This window comes from Xiphophorus couchianus, chromosome 12 (assembly GCF_001444195.1).
Source record: "Xiphophorus couchianus chromosome 12, X_couchianus-1.0, whole genome shotgun sequence".
Classification (NCBI taxonomy): domain Eukaryota; kingdom Metazoa; phylum Chordata; class Actinopteri; order Cyprinodontiformes; family Poeciliidae; genus Xiphophorus; species Xiphophorus couchianus.
This window is the reverse complement of record NC_040239.1, coordinates 11,958,303-11,983,378: the sequence shown is the minus strand read 5'-3', so window position 1 is coordinate 11,983,378 and position 25,076 is coordinate 11,958,303. Positions and strand designations below refer to the sequence as shown.

The window sequence follows — 25,076 nt, the reverse complement described above, 5'->3', positions numbered from 1 at the left end:
AGTTTAATTCAAATGATGACATGAAATGATTAACAGAAAATACTCTTTCATTTCAATAACTTTTGTGTTTAAAGAGAAAGTTCTGTTCCTGGCATGAACACCAAGCTACTGGGCATGGCATGACTCCCCTGCAGCCACACTGCATGATGAGGACCTTCTCTCATGCCACCCCTCTCTTCTTGTCTTTTTCACTCTCATCATCCATCAAGCCCAGATCCAAGCTGTTACACTACAGGGTAGGACTGACCGAGCAGCCACCCTAGTAAAACTTCACCCTGTCAAGGCTCCAGGAGTCCATCACACCACATACCCGGGGCTTTTGTTGAAACAGATTGGACCAAGGACAGGGGACAATAGTGTTGTTCTTCCCATCTCTCTCTCTCTCCCTCTCTCTCTCTTTCTCTCTGGCATAGACATGATGGGAAGCCTGCAGCAGTAATAGGGGGCCTTTGGGTTTGGATGATTAACCAGAGCAAGCAGTGGGTGGAAGTGGTGCTTTAAGGGAGCTGGGTGGCAGGGACTGCCTAACTGTGGGAACCAGGGATTTGGTCACTCTGTGACCGAAAAACTACAGAGAGGCCAGCATGGGAAGTTGGCCTAATAAATCACCACTAGGAAAATGAGGCAGTGACCTGAGCAGGTTGGTTGGTGAATTTATAATTTTCCACATTTTACAACATGGAGAACTTATTTCGTTAAACAAATTGGGAAAAGAAGGGGGGAAACTCAAAAACCTTAAGCTACAAAAATGGATACATTAACAGTAATCACATATAATATAAATGGAGTAAATAATCCAATAAAGAGAAATAACATTTTGACCCAGCTAAAAAGGCTGAACTGTTTAATTGCAATGCTTCAGGAGACCCACCTTAATGAGACAGAACATAAAAAACTCAGAAGGGTGTGGGTAGAGCAGGTTTACAGTGCTTCATGTGAAGGGGGCAGACGGAGAGGATTTGCCTTCTTATGTCATAGATCACTAGGCTTCGTTGTAGAGAATACGTATGAAGACAAAAAGTGACGCTATATTTTGGCTGTAGGTACAATTAGACGAGTGAGTATATCCCTCTTAAACATTTATGCGCCTAATGAAGATGATCCTAGCTTCTTCAAGGACATTTCAGCTCTTCTGACAGCAAAAGCTGATGGATTTATACTAGCTGGAGGGGATTTTAACTGTGTGATGAACCACAAATTGGATAAATACCCATTTGAACAGAGACCAGAGCCCCAGAAGTCTAAAATTCTGCCCAGTTTGATTGAAGAAATGGGGCTAGTAGATATATGGCGTCAAAGCCACCCCAAGGCGTGTGATTACACCTTTTTTTCCAAAGGTCCATGGAAGCTACTCCAGAATAGATCTCTTTTTTTGTTTTAAGGAGGGATCCACATAAAGTTACAAATTGCCATATTGAACCAATAACAATATCAGACCACGGTCCAGTTGTTATGACAATAAATTTAGAGAACAATAACCAACCTAAACAGTGGAGAATGAATGTTTCACTTCTAAATTATCCAGAAATAGTTCAAAGAATTAAAAAAGACTGGACTGAGTATATGGAACACAATGAAAATGGGGAAGTATCAGTGTCAACTCTTTGGGAGCTGGAAAAACTGTGCTGAGGGGGAAGTTAATCTCTTTGTCATCCCAAATCAAAAGAGAACACGATAAAAAACAAGCAGAGTTAGAAAATCGCATACGACAATTGGAGGAGGAACATAAAAAGACTAATGATGAAACTACTTTAAAATCTCTTGGCGAATACAGGCAAACACTGGATATCTTGTTGACGCACAAGGCAGAGAGAGCATTATGGTTTGCCAATCAAAAGTATTATGAATCAGGGAATAGGGCCAGCAGGCTACTAGCATTTCAGCTGCACAAGAAACAGGCTGATCACACAGTGGAAAAGATAATGAATCCTTTTGCAAAGAAAATGCTGTCCCATTCTAAAGACATTGCAGAAGCTTTCTCAGCTCACTATGAGACACTTTATGATTCAGAGGAAATAGACAGTAAAATAGAGAAGATTAAGAATTTATTGGGTAAAATTAAGTTACCAAAATTAACTGAAAATGATGCCAAGGCAATGAGATATCCAATCACAAAACAGGAAATTGAGGAGGTCATAAAAAATTTATAGAACAATAAAGTGCCAGGAGTTGATGGATTCCCTGCGGAATTTTATAAGCATTTTAAAGCTGAGGTCACGCCCGTATTACAAAGAGTATTTAATTACGCCCTTTCACAAATAAGGATCCCCCAAAGTCTTGGTCAGAAGCAATAATAGCTATAATTGCCAGAGAGGGCAAAGACCCCATAAATTGCTCGTCCTACAGACCAATAAGTTTGCTCTGCTGTGATTTGAACATTTTAACTACAATACTGGCAAACCAAATTCAAAAATTTACCCACACAATAATTAAACCAGACCAACCAGGGGTTATAACGGAACGTTTAGGGATAAATAATATTAGGAGAACCTTAAATGTGAGCTCTATGGAGAGACAAAAACAGGATCCTTCAATGCCTCTCAGCCTTGATGCTGAGAAGGCATTTGATAGCGTGGACTGGCAGTATCTGAAACACACACTGGCAAAAATGGGATTTCATAGAGACTTTATCAAATGGATTGGTGTGCTACAGTCTGGACCCACATTCAAAGTACGGGTGAATGGACACTCCTCAAAGAAATTTGGTTTAAAAAGAGGAAGTAGGCAGCAATGTCCTCTTTTGCCTCTACTATTTGCTATTAGTATCGAGCCCCTGGCAGAAAGAATACGGACAGACCCCAGAATTCATGGAGTAACAGCAGGTGGAGTCACCCATAAATTCTCATTATATGTGGATGACATTGTTTTATATATTTCTAACCCTCTGAGCTCAACCCCTAGGCTTATGACTAGTTTAAAAGATTTTGGAGAAATCTCAGGCTATAAAGTTAATGAAACTAAGTCTGAAGTTATGATGTTGGTGGGAAAATGGCCTACAGGTTTAGATAAAGAGGTCACTTTTAATTGGTCCAAGAGGGGATTAAAATATTTAGGTGTGATGATTACACCACAAACCTCGCAACTATTTAATAGAAATTAAAATTTTGGATAAAATTATTAATAACTTTATTTAGCAAAGGAGGAAACCAAGAATCAGACAGAAATTATTGTTAAACCCAAGAGAAAAAGGTGGCCTTGGTCTGCCTAATCTGAAATTGTACTACTGGGCAGCACAACTTTGTGTTGTGGTCGAGTGGCTTGTACAGGATGAGGAGACGAACTGGATTGGTCTGGAGAACAATGCATGCCCACTGGTACCTCTTGAAGCGATGCCATTTATGGAGGGAAAAAATTGGAAGGATTTAAAAATTGAAAATGAGTGGATTAATTATACATACAGAGTCTGGTCTCTAGTGAGGAAGAAAATGGGAGCACCTTTAACAATATCACGCATAACAAAAATAGCCAAGATTACTGACTTTTTTCCAAACAAACTGGATACGGGTTATCAGAGATGGGCACAGAAAGGATTAATAAGAATGAATCAGTTATTCAGTGGAGAAACCCTTAAGTCATTTAAGCAGTTACAAGATAAATATGGATTATGCTCAAAAGATTTCTATAAGTACTTACAATTAAGGGATTACCTTTTATCACACAAAGAATGGTCTACCTTGAAACAAAATAAATTACCTTTAGAAATATTTCTGATAAAATGTGTGGAGGAAAATAATAAGAGGAAGATTATATCTAATCTATATAAATATTTACAGATGCATTTATCTGACAATTCTATAGATATAAAGCAAAAGTGGGAACTAGAAATGAATATTGTTATTGAAGATGAGGAGTGGGAGGAGATTTGTGAAAAAGGTTTTAAGATCACCCACAGTCCAGGTTGAAAGGAATTTGACTGGAAATTAAGAATGAGATTCTTCAAAACACCTTTCAGTATTTCAAAATACGACAGAAATGCTACAAATTTGTGCTGGAGGAACTGTAATCAGATTGGGGATCACACCCACATTTTTTGGGACTGCCCAGTACTGATTCCATTTTGGCAGGGGTTTCAGACAGAAATTTAAAAAATATTTAAGTTCACATTACCACTGAACCCACTGCATTATATATTGGGTTTGACCCTAGGAGAAGATATTGGGGAAAAGGAAGTCCAGTTACTACAGATTCTGCTACTAGTAGCAAGGAAAATGATAACTCTGTCCTGGCTTTTGCCTCCCACCCTTCAACAATGGCAAGAAAAATTTAAAAATGTGTATATAATGGAAAAGATAACAGCAAAACTTCATGTAAAAATTTACATTTTTCTGAGTGTATGGACCCCAGCTATTTCCCACTTTGGATGGCCACACGGATAAAGATGCTTTGGGTCATAAAAAAGCTGTGTCAGCCCCCTTTGTATATCTCTCTCTTTTAATGAAAGACACTGGATATGTACACCTCCCTTTCATGTGAGCCCATGAGAACCTTTCTAAGAAATATCAATTGCCGAAATGGATTTAAATGTTTGTTGAGTCCCCCACCCCCTTTTTTTGTTCGTTCTCTCTCTCTCTCTTTTTTGTTGTAAGTGCTTTTTTATGTAAGTGCATGTATAAAATATACATATGCATATATGTTGGATTTATAATATTCTTAAATAAAGAATGTTAAAAAAAAAACAAATTGGGAAAATAGTACATTTTATTTCTGTGCAAACGAGGCTAACTAAACTTGAAAGAGCCATTCTCACAGTGGAGGGAGTGATAAGAATAGCAACACACTGTTGTGTTCAGCATTAAAGAACCCACCCCCTTGCTTTTCACATTCATGCTTCTCAGGCCTTCATCAGTATGGACTGCCATACTGCTCTTAGTAAAGCGTCTTCAACAAAAGACACTTTAAATAAAGAGACTATGCTTTTCCTGCAGCTCCTTTAAAAAAACAGTCTGATTACAAGGAAAGTGGGCAAATATTAATTTATCCATACACATGTACATGGGAGCAAGCTGGATTTTGAGAGATCAGTTCAGCTGTGTGTACCAACTGAAAACACAAGGGAAGTTTTGCTTTCATAGGTGCAACAACAAGCACTTTAGCATGCTGACTGCTTCTGCAAACATTTGTGATAGTGTGGGTCATCCTCAGGACCTCAGGGAATTCAAATTTGTTATTGTGAAAGGATGCTACCTGTATAAGTCCAGTAATAAAGTTCACTTGTTACTAAATAGTCCAGAGTCAACTGCAAGTGGCATAATAACAATGTGAAAGTGAATAGCACCAATTGTGGCACGCTGAGTGAATGCTGAGGAGCACAGTGTGATGAGATTGGCATCTTTCTAAAGGGTCAATAGCTACTTAAAATACCAAATGAAACATCTAATCATGCACACATGAAAAAGATTATGTGAAGTCTGCATTATCACATCAGCTAAATGCAGAGATGATTCCCAGGCTTCGTGTCTACCTGACTGTCAGCTATTTTCGGTGGCCAACATGCAAATATATTTACATACTAGGTGGTCATGTGATAAAACAGATGTTGTGATGTCTGGAATATTCACTCCAGCCAGGAATATTACATTTGCATTTGCATTGAGCCACTCTGTGCAAACTTTGTTCATTGTTGAAAAGAGAATAAATGTTGAAAACCTTCCATAAACCCAGGTTATTCAGCCAAATATTAGTGTCTTTCACATTAGCTTGATTAACAGACTATTTGGTGCTTAGACTATTCAAAAGAGGCTGGAATTAAAATGTTATACAAGGAGTATTGTAAGTAAGTAGGCTTCTTACTGGTTTGTCTTTGTTTTCTGGTTGGAAATCAGACTCAAAGATTTGCTTATGCAGGACTTTATGCAGGCCAACTCGCTCTGAATATGCACTCCAGCCATCCCCCTGGCACCTTTACATGCACAAACACAGACAACAAGGATTAACATGCGATGTAAAGAACGTTGATATTTGTCATTCAGGGAAACATGGAGATCACTGGACTGAAACAAAGTTGAAGAGTTTACCTCCTGGAAACAACCAGCCATGGCTGGGTGTAACTCTTCACGCAATCTCTCACATGTGGATCTAAGTCGCCTCTGAAAGGAAAGGAATGAGAAGAGGAAAAAAAATATGTAGACACGCAAATATGTAAGCAGACATTCAAAGACATCTGAAAACCATTAATTCTACTTCTTAGCTTATCTGAAAGTCATGGTCAAGGTGCAGGACACACATGTCTAGCAAGATAAAATTACAAAATAGTTTAAGAAATGAAAGAAAACATTCCAATAAAAGCCTGGTGTCTTAAAGTCTTTCTCTAAGAGATTGTGAAACTGTGGCCATTATATAAATCTTCCTCCCTTTGATGTTTTCTGGCCCATAACCCACCCATCCTCTGGGACAGAGTGCCGGATGGTGCGTCGCTCCTTCTCCACCTGCTCCACCTTCATGTCATCGTCAGGGAAGTCTCCAAATTCATGCATCAGATCTGAATCTTCACTTCTTAACTGTGACATCAGGAACTCCTCCAGGTCCAATGGCTCCACTGCGTCATACGCCGGAGGCTGAGAAATCCACAGGTCATAGATATAAAAGTTATGTTTTCTGATGGAAGGAGACTAAAGAAATCTTAAGGCATTTTAGCAGCAAATATAATCAAATGTTTTAAGTAAGCACTAAAGGTTTGCATCTCCAAAGAAATTAATTATTTACCCAAAAATTATTATATGTGATTTATTTAAAGGATCAGATATTTCCAGGTATGAACACCCTAGGTAAAGATGCAAATAAAGTATTAATATTTTGGCTAATGAGTTTGTGCAGGACTTTTGTCATATTATAAGCATAACTTTCAATATATTTTACATGGAAGTAATGCAGTGGACCAACTGTGAAGATGAAAGAAAAGAATACCTTCAGGATTCTTCATAAATCTGAAAAGTGCAGCTTACAAATGTATTACGGCGTCTTTACTTTGAAATGAAATTAAACACAGTCGCACAAATTTACTTTCAGAAGACGGCTGATAAGAGTCTGCTGCGTGTAACTTGATGTCAAAACAAATACCCCTGTCCATTTGGATGCAACTTTCACACCCTCACATGATACTGATCTGAGTGAGCTTAAAGTGAGAAGTGGGATCACCATGGCAACATTCAACAACATTAAAGCAAGAAAATATGAGGACCACAGACTTTCATCTAATCTAGACAGGGAAAAGGTTAATCAGGAAAGCAGCCAAGAGGATCACTGTAACTCTGGAGAAGCTGCAGATATTCACAGCTCAGGTGGGAATATCTGTTGCAAAGAATAAGCACAACTGGGTGAATGGGTGAAAATGTTGCAAAGGAAGTAGAGACATATCCCAAAATATCTGGAAGATTAAAAAGGTGGATATAAAATAAATCACATCGTTTTACATTTTTATTAGTAAAAAGAGAAACCATGGATAATTTTCCTCCTACTTCATAGTTATTCATTACTTATGTTGACCTATTGTGCAAACTGGCAATAAAATACATTGAAGTTGATGGTAGTAATCTGAGAATATGTGAAAAGGTTCAGCTAGCAAGTATACTTGTGTAATTTACTGTAAACAGTGCAGAGTTTTTTTTTTTTTTTTTTAAAGGGGCGGTAGGACTAAACAAGTTGAATCATGACTATTTTCTAATAGCTCATACCTGTCTTGGAACAAAAGACACACAAACAGACATAAATAGTAACTGGAAAAAACTTGGCTTGTATTAGACAGCTGGGCCTTTTCTGTTCTTAGTGAATCTATTTTTACACAGAAACTCTAAAACCCCAATCTCCTCTCAGGCAGATCAAAAGGAAATCTATAATTATCTCAACATACAGGGATAAAGGCAATTCTGTATATAGTTAACATAATCACTTCAATACACACTTTAACAAATCCCCAAGATCAATGTTTAAGTGAGCCTTTTTTGTAAGGCAACTGGAAGCAAAATGTCCAACTGATTAGGAAAGACAAAGTATTCAGGCTAAGCTGGTTTGCTGGTAAAAAGAGGAACCTGCAGGAAAGTAACAGAAAATTGGGCAGATTTCCAATCTGTTAACAGGGGGCAGAAACAGACAGCTTACAGAAACACAGCAGTCTTCTTCTGAAATATTAAAAGCAGTTTACAAAGACAATGCACAAATGCAAAAAAGACAAATAGCATCTTCTTGCATATAAATATTCAGAACAGCTTACAAAAAAACATCTATGCTTTTAATCTTGCTTATGCTCCTACACTTAAAAAAGTGTATTTTTAAAACTATGTGTAGGGGAGGTGGAAAAGAGAAAAATAAAAGTATTGAGGTATTATTGCAAATGTCATGCACGCACTCATGAGCAGTATGTGCACAGAGGAGAGGTGGGGAAATTTGCAGCAACAACATGAGTCATTGCTCTACGCAACTCTTACAGGCAGAGCAAATTCTGTCTGCCTGCAGACATGTTTTTGCACATCCGCACACCCTGAAGCGCATTTCTCTGCACAACTAATGACATGGGCACCTGTGCAAGCAAGTTACAAAATATAGCAATTTTAAAAGAGATATGCGGTATAATATTGTGTACACAGGTGAAGCACCTTGATTCTACAGAGATGGTGTGTGCCTCAACAAAATTCCAAATTAGGCACTCTTACTCAAAACTAGAACAACCATCATAGCATAGCCTCTCTCTATTTTAGTGCAGAGCATGAACTCCCCCCCCAAAAATAATGAATGCTAATGCATGCATGCTTGTAATCTGTGAATGATGCTCTGCAGAGTTAACACAAGGGAGAAAGGAAAACTCCTTAAGTATTCAATCAACTCTCAATGATGATGATTATATTTCTGCAAAATGTACTTTCTAAAGCAGATTGACCAGATGATACAAACTTCAAACTTTCAAATGATTCATTATTAGGATAAAAGAGAAAAAATGCTCCAAGATTTAACATAATGAATTCTCCGATTTAAACATTTTCAGCATACATCAGATATGATTATTCAAGAAACTGATAAACCTTCCAACACTTTGCTATTATAATCCACCCTGTCAAGCCAGATGAGACTGCAAACAAACCGAAGACAAGCAACATTTTTAAAATGTAGAACTTAATTTAACCTCACCACAGACATATGAGCGTTTAAACATAGCTTTAAAGTCTCTGTTAGTACCTGCACAACTCAAACAGATATGTTAGACTTACCCTGCTCACAACTGAAAAGTGCCACTTTAAAGAGGAAGTGTACAAAATGGCGCAGTCCGGATATGGGAACCTGCACTACTGTTCGTTTCTACTGACGCTGATTGCTTTTTACTGAAACTAAACCACAAGCTAGCAAACAGATCCTCTTTACATTCATCCTCTTATTCATAGAAGACGAAAACTACAGAGGATTGTGGAGGGAAACAACCAACATCAGGACCAGTTGAAGCAAAAGATGGCACCATCTGCTTTCTATTAGCTTACATTCAGACTAAAAACTTGAACATGCTTAAAAACCACCAACGCTTTGTAGGAAGTGACATCACTGAAGCGCTCCCATTTTCAACCAGTGTTTCAACACCGGAACAGATTGCACAGGGGCAAACAGGAGCAGCACACAATATCATGCAAAGCTTTTCGTTTAATCTCTTCGTTTTTGCAGCAAAACTAAAATAACACTCAACTGGCAACATACAAATTTCCAAGCACAACAGCCACAGTGAATATCCCTCACTCATCCCTCAGTTTTCACTGCTGAATAACAAGAAAACCACTGTCCCAGAGATTATGGCATTAAAACCTCTCTCCCTGCATGCCAAATCCAGACATATTAAACATTTGCTCCCCCTCATAAGCTGCAAGGTAAACAGCCCCATCCAGTGCCAGTCAGCAGCCTAGACGTTGACCCATTTCCCGACTCAAGCAGGTTACAGATTAACAGTGTTGGATGCCAGCAGGTGGAGGTGGAAGAGTGGGGTGAATGGTCCAAGTAGTGCAACCGAAACCACGTCAGCTGAGAAGCTCAAGGATCAAAGCCAGGGAAGTATAACAGGGTTTCAGCTAAGTCACGCTACAGATATGTCAAGAGACTTAGCACTTAAGAGCTTTAGTAAACTTTTGAGTGACAAAAATGTAGAGCAGCAGAGTAGGATGAAATGACAGAGAAAAGCTAGGATAAAAAAAGAAGAAGGAAGTGGAAGATAAAACACTGGAAGGCAGAGACAGGGACTCAAAGGGTCCCACAGAAAGTCTTGAAGCGTAGTGTGGGAACCAATCCCTGCACAGGATTAGACTACAGCATTGTGTTTGTTTGCTCAGAAGAACTGTGATAACAACCTGCTACGCTCTAACCTCCAATGATGCTATTCACTCCTTTGTAGAAAGAAATCCAGAGTTTTCCAAACCTTGTTTAGGAAACATGTATTGTTATCAAGGTACATCTCATTGAATTACAATAATATGAAAAAGGTAATATATTTCAGAAACTCATGTAGATTTTCTACACAGTGTGATATATCCTAAAGAATTTATTTCAGTTATTTTGAATAATGATGGCTTAGAGCTAATGATAAAAAAAAAAATTCAGTTTCTGAGCAAATGCCAAAAATACATGATACCAAAAAATAAAGGATCTTAGATACAGAAACACAGGACATTGACTCAATACTAGTTGGGGCTCCTTCTACATGAATTAATGCAACAATGCAGTGTGGCATGGAGGTGATTAGCCTGTGGCTCTCCTGAGGTGTAATGGAGGTTCAGATTGACTATATGCCATAGAGTTTAATACCTCATTGAAGGAGGTATTAGACTCCTTAAATTAGTCTAATACCTCATTTAAGGAGGTATTAGTACTTTTGGCAGTGGGTAGGTGTCAAGTCTTGTTGGAAAATGTGAAAATCAGCATTTACATGTAGCTTGCCAGAGAGAAACGTTAAACTTTCCGACAAATGTCTGTGCTTTATTTGCACTTGCCCATCATGGATTGTAAAAACTGTCTGTCCCTCTCAGAAATGTAGCTCCCAAAGATAAGACCAAAATGTACCCTCATCTAAAAAAAGAACTTTGGATCACTCAGAAACAGTCTGTTCCTTCTTCTCTTGAGACCAGATGACAAACTTCTAACATCTTTGCTTCAGGAGTGATTTAACAGAAGGAGCAGAACAGAACAATGTAGAGCATGAACTAGATAGATCTGTATGTGGTGGCTCTCAAGGCTCTGACTCCAGTCCAGTCCACATTTTGTGAATCTCCTCTGAACTCTAAAATGGTCTTTTGCTTCAAACCTACTAAAGGCTGTTTTCTACCAAAGCTGTTCTTCCATCCAACATTCTATTAAAATGTTTGGATAGCACTCTGAACAACTAGCTCCATTAGCAAGGGCATCTTTTCTCATTCTGAAGGATTTTATTTGCCATCTTCTGAACAGACAATATTGCATCATTAAAAATAATTAAAAATTGCTTTAATTAAAGCGGTCTGATTAAATATTCTAGCTTCTTAGAAACAAGATATTGTGTAATCATTAACTTTAAGTCATAAAAGTGTGAATGAAAAATAGTAAACAGTTGAAAGATATCACTCTATTTATGAAGAGTCCTTTTAATATGCGAGCTGTGTATTTTAAATTGAATTAGCAAAATAATTTTACGTTTTAATTATTTTTGCATGTTTACTGGACACACCTGCTTATTCCCATCCACTGTGATTATTCAAACATTCGTCTTTGCTAAGGCATTTTCTTGTTTTGTTGAAGATTTTTTGGACTTAAAGAATAATCTCCAAGATTAGACACTGCACTGAGTCAGTCTTTCTCCAGGCTAATGACAGTAAAGAGGATGTGAGGATGATACGCTTACAAACACTAAAGCTGTTAGAGTGCTGCATTAGGGGAATAAATTCTGCAAACCATAACAATATTACAACAGATTACATTTACAGTGATCCTTAAAGTTTATATTAAATAGCAGGAAAAGCAATAAAAAACATCAGTGAAAAAAAATATTCCATTTCCTTGCATGCAGTTATGCTACCTCAGAATTAGTTGAATATTTCAAAGGCACATTTTAAGATGATGATGTGGGATATCAATAGAATAAACAGGTTTGAACTCAAACACTAATGTATTATTTTCCTGCAGAATGAAACTCACCACATTGACGTAGGCCGTGGGAGACGAATTGGAGTTGGACCGACTGTGATATAAGCCATAGTTCCCAATGAAGTTTCGTCTAACCTCTGCAGAACTGTGCCTGGAATAAAAATAAGAAACAGATATTTGTAAGGCTTTATGATCATAAGGCAGAAAAAAGGAAATTAGCATCATTTATCTGTGCTGTAGATGCACCAAGAAATTAGCTTCCGCTCAGCCAACACACCATATGCAAATACTCTATGTTGCATTAACAACAACACTCCCTGGTTTGGAAGTTGTCACTGAGTGAAGACTTTCCTCATCTGTGGAATGTTTGAAAATAGGTCAGACAAGGCAACAAACTGTTTTGGGAGAAATTGTTGTTTCATTTTACTTTAGACTTTTATTACGAGAGTTTACTAAAACAAATATTCAACTGTTATTTGTCATTCATAAAAAAAACTGGAGCTGGTCAAAAATCAATTTTGAAGATCACATATAAAAGAAATAAAATTATTGTTTATAAAATGGCCACAAAATCTTACGTTAGTGCATTTCTGACTTAATACAGATACAGACTTTACAAAAAAAAATTCTGAAAACCTCATCCATTTCCTTCAGAAAGAATGTATATTTAAATGATATTAGATCCAAATTTTGTCTAAAACACATTGGGTTCCATTAATTTTTGAGTTGGATTATCTATGCTTTTGCTTCCACTAGCAAATTTCCACTGACATTGAAATGCTTTGTCAAGTTGAAAATAAACCAGCTTTGGATTAAATGATGGCACTCTGATTCAAGGGTCAAACCAAGCAGGAAATCAACATGACAGATGGATAAAGGAGTATTCAGAAATGTTGGGCAGACAGTGTTTGTCTGTGCTTTCCTAGAGCTACCCCTATAAAAGGAAGGGAGAACAAGAACTGGGAGACAGTGCCCCAGTTTGTTCCTCACATTCCACATCCTCAGAGTGGGTTCATCATCTATTTTTTCATAATTAATCTACCATGTCATAGGAGATTGGAGATTGACCAAACCTTCCACAAAAAATCCTTTACTTGTGTCAGGTTTGATAAGTGCCTGTGTTACTTATCAAATGTCAGAAGTGCTTTACTGTGATACATCCACACAGCAAATATTTAAAGGGCAAAAGACTTGAGCAAATGAGTCACACTGCTGGCTGCTTCCCCTCTGGTCAGTCTCATGAGTTTGTTAAGCCTGTTGTAACATAACTGTTACTAATTATCTCCACAAACCATAGACAACAAAATGTTTGGAGAGCGTGTCAGAACACTAAAACCTATGAAGCTGTAGTAAAACACATTATGTGCAGATCAGAAAGACAGCTTCAGTCAGTTTCATTTGCATGTAAACACAGTTAATGTCATATAAGATCCAATATTGCTTATTAGTTTCTTGACATATTTGCTCTCACAATACAACTGCTGATCATTATTGAAGGTGTTCAATTCCTGTTCCACTGTCCCTATAAATCACGACATAAGCTGAGTCAGTACAGTAAGGTCAAGACATGGGTGGTGTGCAAACAAATCTACACAAAGAGCAAAGTCCAGCAGGGCAGCGGTATTTATTCAAACATATAGCCACATTGCCACTGAAATAAATGGTTGAATAAAAAGATTGAAGACAACGTTTAGCAAAACAACTAAGATTAAAACAGTTGTATAGGGTGAGCTCAAGAAATACACCAAAAATGGGATTATAAAGCTATTACCATGGACAAATAACAGCACGTACACACACATCCTGTCTCCACAAGAATCATTGCAATTACAAGGACAAACAATGAAACTCTGCAGCTTGTACTAATGCAAAAGTTGCTTTGAAATCATCAGATCCGACCCCCACAACAGTGCGCACACAAGGTCTTACAACCTGACTCTGCAAACAACCACAATGCTGTTGGTCACTTAACTGGTTTATCGAAGCAGCATGTTTGCACCTTGCACCAAAGCAGACCGGCTATTGATTGTGTCAGGAACTTATCATGCTCTTCAAGCTCACCGTATACTTCTTATGCTTCTGATTTCTGAGAGGAATGCCACAACCCATTTAGTCCCTTACAAAAGTATGTACACGCCTTGTTGCTCTATTACAGAAATCACAAGTAAAATAAGAAAACTAAAATTTAAAAAAGATTCAAGTCATTTCTGGTTTGTGCCCTACAAGACTCATACAGTGTTTATGAGAAGTATCAATCCCCTGATCTAGGCAGATTTACACATTAACCACATTCCTTCCATTTCTTGATGATTTAACTGAACTTCATGGGGTGCTCAGTATGCTAGATTGTTTTTTGTATCCATCTCCTGAGTGATACTTTCAATAACCTTTTCTCTGATCTCCTTGGAGTGTTCTGATGTCTTCATTCCGTAACCACAGTCAGGAATATTGTTTAACCAGTGCATGGACCTTCTAGACACAGATGTCTTTGGACTAAAATCACTGTATTCAGAAAATCTCCATTCTACCCCTTGTGAAACCACTAGCTCTAATTGGTTGGACCTCTGCTGATTTAGGTCAGTCATTTTGAAGACGGTAAGTGGTGCAATTACTTATTTTTGTGTCAAGTATTCATGGTTATTCTGTAAATGATTTTGTTGCAAATTCTGTTGATTAATTTGCAAAAATAAATGAAAAGGGTGAAACACTAAGGGAGGTGAATACTTTTTATAGGCCTTTCTTGTATTAAGTCAAACTGACTTGCCTTTGAATTATAAATTCTGTTTGTATAATTTACCAGATCAATATGAAAATATATACTTTTAAACTTTAGACTTATTTTTTCTAGTTTATACTGTTAACATAAAAACTTTGAATTACTCCCTTAACTCCCTTAGAAGACATCCTTAGTACAAAGTAACCTCCTAACAACACTGGCATTAATTCCTTTCTACATGTTTCATCAGTCCTACAAAGACCAAAATGATTCAACCTACAATTCAATACAAGTCATGTACAAAATGTATAATTTGTAGGCACAAAATCTTGCAGGCATGCACAGGGGAGATTGTTAGGTCACAAACAATGACTGACATTAGGGGCCTGTCTATAAAAAGACCAGGGAATGAAAACTGTAATCAGCTCTTGCCAGTAGAACCAAGCTGACATTATTTTACCACTGGTAAGCAAACAGCTTCTGACAGCAGGCAACAGCTGTCTCGCTCTTCAGCGGGCCTCTCCCTGGGCATCTTTTGTCATATAAAAGCTAAGCTCCAGTCAAGAGGATAAAAACAAAAGCTTTGGATTTTGTCATTTTACCAAAAGCAGCTTGCATCGAAACTTCTGAAAAAACAAAACAAAACCATGAGTTCTTGTGAGGATCCAAACCCAGAGTCAAGACTTCAAGTGAAGAAGTATTTGACAATCTGAAGTACATCTGGACCTTTTGGATGACAGGACAAGAAGTCCATGAAATCTATAAATGAGGTCAAAACCCCACTGCCAAAAGAAAAAAAAAATGTAACCACTTTGGTCTAAAAAAGCTGTTCCTGGGATGTTAAGCCTCATCAAAACACAAAATCTCTGCCTTACTGCAAATCTCTGAAAATAGTCAAAGTGGCACTCTCTAAAACACACACTTCATTACTGTTCCTTCAATGACATAATGTCATCTGAACTTAAAAAGAAAGTAATAAAAACAAGAATATTTCAACAAATCAGACACTAGCTAATTAAACTGAAAATATGTCAATCGGTCATGTTCACAGGTCAAGTCTTAGATTTCCGTCTTATTGGATGAAAATCAATTAGTCTGCCAATAATACCTCATTTCTACAGGGTATATATTTAATTTCTGCAATACTTTATATGTAATAGAGATGTAACAATTTCAAAATTTTGCATTACGTGTTTGTATTGTATGTAATTTTGTCACCATATTTATCAATATTGTCATCAGAAATGTATTGCAATAAACATAAAAGTCACAATAAAGGAATTCACAAATGAACTACAGTTTTTTATGGCAGTGGGTTTCTGATATGTGTGACATGGGCAACCACCCAGGGTGGCATCTTGTGGGGCCTAATGCATCCTCCAAGTCTCAGACTGGAATACCCGTCCCTGATATCTGAAATCACTATCTTGCTCCAGCACTTACCACTCTGTATACAGTGGACTCAGTTATAGTCAATAGATGCAGCAATCAGCCTTTTCCTGACCAATATTGATTAGGAGGTCTGACCTGCTAATTCTGGCCAATCTCAATGTTGTTTTTCAGGACAATAAGACATACAAGCTCATCTTTTTAAACAGACAGCTGGATCTTTAGAGAATTTTTCCATTCTTTCAAGATTTTTTCAGACCATGTGGGAGCCTCATGGCAATATACTGGGCATGTGCAATAGAGCAAAGCATTTTTAACAATAATTTCAATGCATGCACAGCTTTCATGTGAAATATTTATGGCATGTAGACCATGTCCTTCACCTCTCCCTAGTTTCAAACTGGTAAGCTTACCCGCTTGTGAAATCCAGTGCTGTGATAATGACAGCATGAGATTGTCACTGGAGGACAAATTCCTAAAATGATCATCCGTCGTCATAGTGGTGAGATTTCCAAAATGTGTCAGGAAATTTTCCATGATACCTCATCTCAGCATATGTTGTGGGCCTAAAATCATCTACTATGCATCTGAGTAGAAACAAGCTGGGAGTTTTTTGTTATGTCACATATGGCAGGCCTACACTTGCTGTTTGAGTGTATGGTGGGTTCCTGTCAGCATTTCTGGCATCATTCCCAAACCTCTCCTTCAAGCTGAATGTGAACCATCACTGCTTGTTTGGGGCTTTTGTTTTATAAAATGTTTATAAGCTGCAAATGTGGTGCTTTAAAGTGTGTTTTTTCCACATACAACTTCATCCTACTGCCACATATTTAGGTACTTGTAAATCAGATATGATTTCGAATTAACATTTACAGTTTCCCTGAGGCACTGAACACAAAGACATTTAACATATTTCTTAAACCACTCACAGGCTTCTTAGTCACACACACACATGAAAAAAGGTAAACCTCCTTAGGAGAATTTCTTAAACCTTCTACTTTACACAATGCTAAAGGACTCATTTCTTTAAATTGTGAGTTTAACATTTGTCCACTTACCCGTCTGTTTCTGTTTCAGCTGTTGCTGAACTGGAGAGCTCCTTCATTGACAGACTGCTACATCCTAGGTGCACACAAGTGTTTTATTGCAAGTCCTGCCTTCAAGCACCTATATGATTTTATTACCATGACTGTTCCCAACAAACTCAAAAGGTTATTGCTGTTACATGCAGTTTTTGTCATTTTAGATAACATACACATTATCTAAAATAACAGGAATAAATAATGCTGTTTTAGCATTTTTTCACAAACATGCATATAATACGCATTTTTGTTTCTTTAAATCACCCCACTAAGCTGCACAATTCATTTAATCTGAGTATGCTATTTTAATAATTGTACAGCATCTTTATTCTTATGTTGTAAATTTGTTCTTGATGCACAGTTTTTTGTTGTTGTTGTTGTTTTTTTTGTTTTTTGGGGGGGGGTTGCCTTAATGTGAATATACATGTTCCAACTTACTTTAACTTGCTGCAGTGACATCTGAATTTCCCCACTGTTTGACAATAAAGGATATTTCTAATCAGTTATGGTCATGCATAGAAACTAACCTACAACGCTAAACCCGAAACTGGCCCCTACATTCTCCAGCAGAAATGGAAAGCCAATATGATATCTGCTCCAAATATAAGAAGATATTTTCTACAAGAAATTAGAAATATTTAATGGTGCACAGATACTTCTTAAAAATGTAACATAACAAAAGTGCTGGAATTATTTAATTTTATTCAGTTAATGGTTTATTATTTTAGTTTTTAATACATTTGTATTTTTGTATATGTATTTCATGTGCTCATCGCATCACTTTTAAGATTTATTTTAAAGCAATTATATGGTGACTTTTATTCCTCAGGCGTGAAACATTTAAGAAGCTGATCCTTTAAGAAGCTGATTTTTTAATCTATACATTTTAAAAATATTTTATCAAACATAAAGTTTTATTCATCCATCAATTTGATATTTACTTCCAATTATCTGTAAAACAAACCACGTAAGAAATTACAATAATTCTGCTCTAAAGACAATATAAAAGTGGCTGAATGATTGTATTTCTTTCCATTGTTTGAGTAATAATTTTGTTTGTCTGTTTATTAAATTTTAGGGTTTGTTTATATTTATTCAACTTGTATAATATAATATTACTTAAAAAACACAAAGACTTTTATATCATTTCAACTTTTTTCCATTCAATTATCTTTCAAACAGAACTGAAGGGGGAGAAATTCCTGTCCTATAAACTTTATGCACCATAGCCTTAATGTAAAAAAAATAACAGCTTGGGGGAAGACTTCTACTATTTGTCAGCGAATTCTTAAAGTATAACTGATAATGTCTTAGATCAATTTAAAGACGTAAACAAAACTATTAATTTTACTCCTAACGAGTCAGCTCCTGAGAGAATTTGTTCTGAAAACTGTCTGCAGTGCTATTCGTTTGTCTACGAGAGGAGTGTTTCCCTAAACCTTAAAATCCTTCTCCTTAGAATCAAAGTTCTCTCTTTTAATCTAAGCCAAGAAGAAAAGACAGGAGATCAAGAAAAGCAGAGTGGCATAGACAAGAGAAGTGAGAGAACCAAATACATGGCCCCCTCTGTGTGTCTCATCCTATCATATGTCTCCAGACTTAATGAGTCTTACTGCTATCGGCAACATCACAACTCAACTTCCTCTCGAAGGGAGGCACACACTAACATAGCCATCATTTGCAAGAATTGTGTCGCTGGAGGCTTCAAGTGAAAACCTGGGTCCAAAAGAGACTTTCATAAAAACAAAGGCAGAATTTGCTTAAAGTTTCTTGGATTTGAAGGGATATGTTTATTTCAGTCTTTTACTGAGAAGTACTAGAGCGGCCCACCAACAGACCTGGTGGTCAACAGATGACATCTGCCGAAAACCCACAGGAAATCAGATGAAACACAATCCAGAGCCCCCCCTCTCCACTTAGAAGTATTGAACAATAGAGGCTGCATGCCCACAGCTGTCCTCACACCTGTTACCATATGCTCTTAAATCACATCAAGTTCAAATGGACATTATTAAATATTTACTACTTTTTCCAGCTAAACTCAGCAGTCATCTCTTATATGATGAATGTTTTGCATTTGTTAACAGGCAAACATCTTCTCCATTCCCCTTTTTTCGGTGCCTATATCAAGAAACACATTTCCTGTCCTAACTGAAAACTGAAGTGATACCAGTGAGTGATGGTGTGTTCTCAGTTTGTAGGATTTCCTTCGCACATGCTGTGCTGATAGAAAGATGTGGAGGCACGGAGGTGCTCCTGAGACTATAGAATATTTATGGGGTGTATAAACAAAAGATTGTTTCAGCCTGATAAGCACAACGAAACCATGTCTACAAATGTGTATCAGTGTAAATGATAAGAAAAAGATATTTCCATCTTACTCTAACTCTAGAGTTTCAACTTGTGGCTGCTGTTCTTCTTTGTGACTGGCTTTCCAAGTCCCCTTTGGTTTATTGCTGTATTTAGCAGCTATTTGACCAATGCACCCAAAGTTTAAAATTAAATCAATGAGATATGTTTATTTCGTTCATCAACTTCAACTTCTAAAAGGCCCCTCAGAGGGACCACTAATCCCAAAGCAACATAAAAAAAACGATTACAGTTTACAGTTGAACTCAGGGACAAAACACTACATGTGGATGCATGTCCTGTGAGCTGATGAAACTCAATTTGAAGTGTTTGATCATCTTTGTTACATTTGGAGAGGAAAAGGGAGAACTTGCATGACTTAGAACACCTTCCCAACTGTCAGGTACGAAGGGGACAACATCATGTTTTAAGTATGTTTTCCTGCAGGAAGGACTGGTGTACCTCACAAATCAGATGGTATCATGAGGAGACATTATTGTAGGAAAATATTGAGACAACATTTCAAGATAAGCTTAGGGAAAAATAGCTCTTCAAAATAAACAACTGTGCTAAACACACAACCAAATTAGTTACAAAGAGGCCTAAGGAAATAAAGGTTTTAAAGTTGCCATCATGAAGTCCTAATCAGCAACACCCAGAACATTTCTGGGTGTTGCTGAAATTGTGTGTGTGAGCACAGTGGCTAACAAAACTGACTCACTTGCACCAGTTCTGTCATAAGAAATGACACAACTACAGCAAACTTGTGAGAAGCTTGTGGAAGGTTATTCAAAATGTTAGACCCAAGCAATACAGTTCAAAGATAAATCTAGAAAAACTAAGGAAAAGTATGTCAACTTCTGACCAACATACTGCCAGATAATTGGGGAAAAGCTAGACAATGTCCAAACAGTCTAAATCTGATCTAAAATGAGAAAAGATTATTTATAAGTGGTAAAAATGTATAACAGATGCCAAGTAGCTAATTCATCCTGAAATCAGACTTTATGTGATATCTAAATATAATGCTTAACATATAAAGCCTGACAACTAATTCTTGGCTAAAAGTGGGTCATCAACACAACAACAAACTGAATGAGATGCTATGGTGGGGCTAAACCAGAAAACCTCAAGGAACCAAAATAATTTTGTAACAAAGAGTAAGCCAAAAGTGTCCTTATATGTGAGAGCATGATAGTCATACAGAATAAAATCTTTTTTGTTGTAAAAACATTTTACACTTCATAGACTTTATCTTGCTTTATTTTAATCCACTTTAGTAGTTTGTAAACATTAGGTTTACCTTAAACAGTAAAACAAAATTCACAATGAAGTGGCACTACACTAGTCGGAGGCACCATTTTCCCATGACATGGCCATGGATGTGATGGCAGAAAAACTGAGTGTCTGATTCGTGAGTATTAGTCAAGGTGGCTAGAATACAAATAAATCACTCTGATAGAATAGAATAGAATAGAATGAAATCTTTTTGCTATCCTTTTGTGGGAAAATGTAACTGTAACCGCAGTGACAAACGAAAAAAATAGAAACTGTATAGTAATATCAAACAAAAAAGGTAAGATAACTAGAATTCTAATTAAATAGCAAATGTAGAAGATGTAGATTTTAAGGAATGTACAGATGATTGGGATAAAATAAAATAAAAAAATACAAAATGTGCTGTTTAATTGTTGATTACTGAAACCTGTGTAAGAAGAGCAGAAATGTAAACAGCTTATTGAGTGAGAAACAGCTGCAGGGAGGAAAGACCCACAATAATGCTCTTATGTCCATTTAAGATGCAGAAGCCTGTTACTAAAGGAGCTCTCCAGTGCTGTAACATGCAACGAGTGGGAGAGATTGTCCAGGAGGGTGTTCCTATTCTTTACCCTTTACCACCTCCACTGGGTCGAGAGGGGAATCCTAGGACTGACCTGGCCTTCCCGATCAATAATCAAATTGCATTATAGTACCAATTCTAGTAGCACTTGCTCAAGCAACAGCAGATGCATGAACAGTTTAACATATAAGTTTGCAGCCTTTATCAGAGGTTTCCTTATCTCATATTATATTTCCTCTAGCTTCTTTGCACTATACCATCTCCAAACAGATCACAAGGAAACATGTGGGGCTTCATTCTAGAAAGCATTCCTGGAAGAATGAATTTTCCATAATCTAACAACTCTTCTCTATCTAATGTTTACAGATTTGCTCCGATAAGAGTTTACCAGCCCTCTCTTATTAAGTTGTTTTTCAGGTTTTTCTTTCTGACATGAGGTATTTGCAGTGCTCTAAAGAGGAAAAATATACCTCCACCTTAAACCTTTTTGCACTATAGCTTATTTCATTGGGATTTTATGTGAGAGGTACACAGTGCACAGTCACCAAGGAAACAAGTACGTACTTTTTAAGCAAATAAAATGTAGAAATGCTTTGCCAGCATATCATATTTACCCCCACTTACTCCGACACCCCTAGATAAAACCATAAGGTACAACTAACGGCCTTCAGAAGTCACCAAAATAGTAAATGTGAGTCTACCTGTGGTTAATGTCAGTATAAATACAGCTGTAACATGAAGGTCTCAGAAGGTTGTTAGTGAACAATAGAGAACAAACAATACCATGAAGATCCATGAAACACAACAGACAAGTTAGAGGTGACGTGAACAAACTTAAACCAGGTTAAGATAAAATAACAATCTATGGAACAACTGCAATAAGAACACCTTCATTGAGAGAAAGCTGATTTAAAGCAACATAAAACATTCTGAAACTGCAACAACTAAAAATCTCTTAACTGCTAATCGGTGCAAACTGCAGAGTTTTATTGCATTCAAATGGTTCAGTAAGGCTTAATGAAACTACGCAGTTAATACATAAATCTGTTCAAACACCTTGCAATACTACAGTATCACATGGTCTAGCCAGCCCAGATGCTGGCTCATCACTGCATTCAGGCTCTGGCCCAACTTCTCTCTGATCTCCCAACCGCTGAGCTCAGCTCTGCACAGCGCAGCACAAAAACAGAGAACCACGATTTCTCCTGGCTATTTCAATCAGCAATGCAGTTCTATTATTACTGCGCATGGGGAAACAAAGAAGAGATACCATTGACCACTGACCTACTCGTTCATTTGCAAATACTGCGGAGAATTATTACTTTCACTGCAACAAACCAAAAGGGAAAAAAGAAAATACTTTGGAATCAATATGAAGAAAACATAACCCCTGCTCTATATCCACTTTCACAATGTGAATGAACGCCAGTGCACTGTCAGACTTCTGCAATATTACACAAAACACACAAGCTTTTGAGTCACTGCAGGTCTAATCATAATAGAAGTCAAAAACAGAGAAGGAATGGGACACAATAGACTTCCATATGCATACTTCCTTCCCACCTGGTCAGCGTCACAGTAGGAACTATGATCACACATTCCTCATTTATACCAATTCTCTGGACTTGTCAGAGCTAACTCACCACAGGAAATGATCACATTAGAATCTGCATGGTCAAGAAAAGGAAATGACACTCATGGACAGATGTAAAGCACAAGGTTTGTTTCCTAAATTTATACCATTTTCTGGGACAGAAAAAAAAGTATCGAAATAAGAGTGAACTTGGTAACATTGTCAATATTACCAAGCCTGTCGTAACACGTCTTAATAAGGCTTCCAGTAAAGTTGTAGAAAAGTTGGGACAGTTGATAGCCCTTCAGGCTGCCTTTTTCCGGGACAGAGTGAAACAACCTGCAGCTTTTATTATTCACAACATGTGGCTGCCTGCTCCGCGCTGAACAAACTGCACCCTCCCATTATTCCTCTGCAGCTTTACATTCACTCTTTTCATCCCGAAGGATCAAAACAAGTCATAAGGTTTTAGTTTTTCCTTACCTGTTGATCTTCAGAGCGAAAGCCCGTCGCTCTGCGCTGCCGAGCGAAGCCATGCGCGGGTCTGAGGTCCAGTCCAGCGGATCCGGCTGTGGTGCTTCCTGGCGGTGTCGCCTCGCCCACCTCCTCGCTGTCACTGCTTCTCCTCCTACTGATCAACTGTCAGAAGCTCATTTGAGCTGCGGCGGAGGCAGCAGCTGCAGTCCGGGGTGGAAACTTCCGCATGTGCTTTGAGGTATCCCGTCGAGGGAGTAAGTGCGAGATAGAGGGAGTCAGACTGACACCGGCGGCGAGGGAGAAGGAAGAGGACGAGGAGGAGGAGGAGGAGGAGGAGGAAGAGAATGGGACAGACAGGGTGGATGCATGAGGCACATGCGCTCCCTCGCTGCTGACATGAGCGTTACCAGACATTTATTTATTTAGCCTACTAGATAAATTTATTTGAAAAGATTTACTCCAGTCCTCAACACAGCTAGACTAAAATACTAAAATACTCATTTAATGTCAAACATGTTACCTTCTCAAGAGGAGTACAAAATCTATATATTTTGTACAAACCGCTTACTAATTAAAATTGCTAATTCGTCATCTTGCTCTGCCTGTGTTCCTTGCATACAAAAGAGTAGGCTACCGCAGAAATGTCTTACAATATGTTTTTTTTCAATATATATATTTGTATATTATTTTATTTAAGAAAAGTACGGTGCCCCGTTATGCATAACAATTTAAAAGGGTTTAAGGTAAATAAAAATGGAAATAGTAAGAAAAGTTGTCTTTCTTGTTTAAAAGGCATTTGAGGCATGTGGGAAGATTTTATTTCACCCCAATCTGCCTTTTGTGAGTGTACTGCTCAAAAGTCTTACCTACTTTTGCGAGGTGGTATTTTAAAGTGGCCTGGCTAATAGTTTTTCTTAACACTTTCTCAATAACTTCTACAAATTTTGACTGCTTTTTTGTGGATTATTGCAGCTTTAAACGGCTCTTGGTTAAATCCCCACTTTACTACTTTGTACCCTCATTTTGTTGATGGGTTGAACCATTTCTAAAAAAAACATTTTAGAAAACCCTTAGAAAGCACAACTATCCATAAGAAGCTGTAAGTTATTTTACTTCATATTCATCCAAATTGATACACTCAATAATTTTCATACTGTATATGTTGCATATGTTAACCTATAACATGATTTTGAACTGCGTCAGTTACGTTTTAAGATCGGAAAGGAAACAAATAATCTAATAAAAACAATTGTTTTGAGCTTGACTGAGCAACAGTGTATGAGTTGTATATGTTATCCTATTGGCATCATACTGACCTCCTACTCAAATCACATTTGAAGGTTTAGTCTCGCTTTTGATAAATAATCTTTACAGAAAATTAGAAAAAGAACTCTCTTATATGAAGCCCTTTTGTTATTATCATCATATGTTAAAATGTCTATATTTAGATTGACTGTTGATATTCCTTTATTTTAAAAAATAAAAATAATATAATAAATAAATAATAAAATAACTTAACTAAATATGACAAACTAAAATAAACAATTGTGATTGATAAATATATTTTTTATG

General features: G+C 37.3%; 1 protein-coding gene across 2 annotated transcripts in view; it reads right to left on the bottom strand.

The window, feature by feature from the left end:
• dock8 (dedicator of cytokinesis 8) overlaps positions 1–23,795 on the bottom strand; it is a 63,235-nt gene extending 39,440 nt beyond the window's left edge. Inside the window, exons 1-5 of one of the 2 annotated variants that reach the window (XM_028033453.1) lie at positions 23,511–23,795; positions 12,130–12,229; positions 6,379–6,554; positions 6,015–6,086; positions 5,791–5,899 (exon numbers count right to left, since the gene is read on the bottom strand). In XM_028033453.1, the coding sequence (XP_027889254.1) occupies positions 5,791–5,899; positions 6,015–6,086; positions 6,379–6,554; positions 12,130–12,229; positions 23,511–23,563 (510 nt within the window). In that variant the 5' untranslated portion in view covers positions 23,564–23,795. Of the gene's footprint in view, positions 1–5,790; positions 5,900–6,014; positions 6,087–6,378; positions 6,555–9,197; positions 9,444–12,129; positions 12,230–23,510 lie in introns of those variants that run through there. The other variant, XM_028033454.1, reaches the window with a different exon arrangement.
• Positions 23,796–25,076: the final 1,281 nt, after the last annotated feature.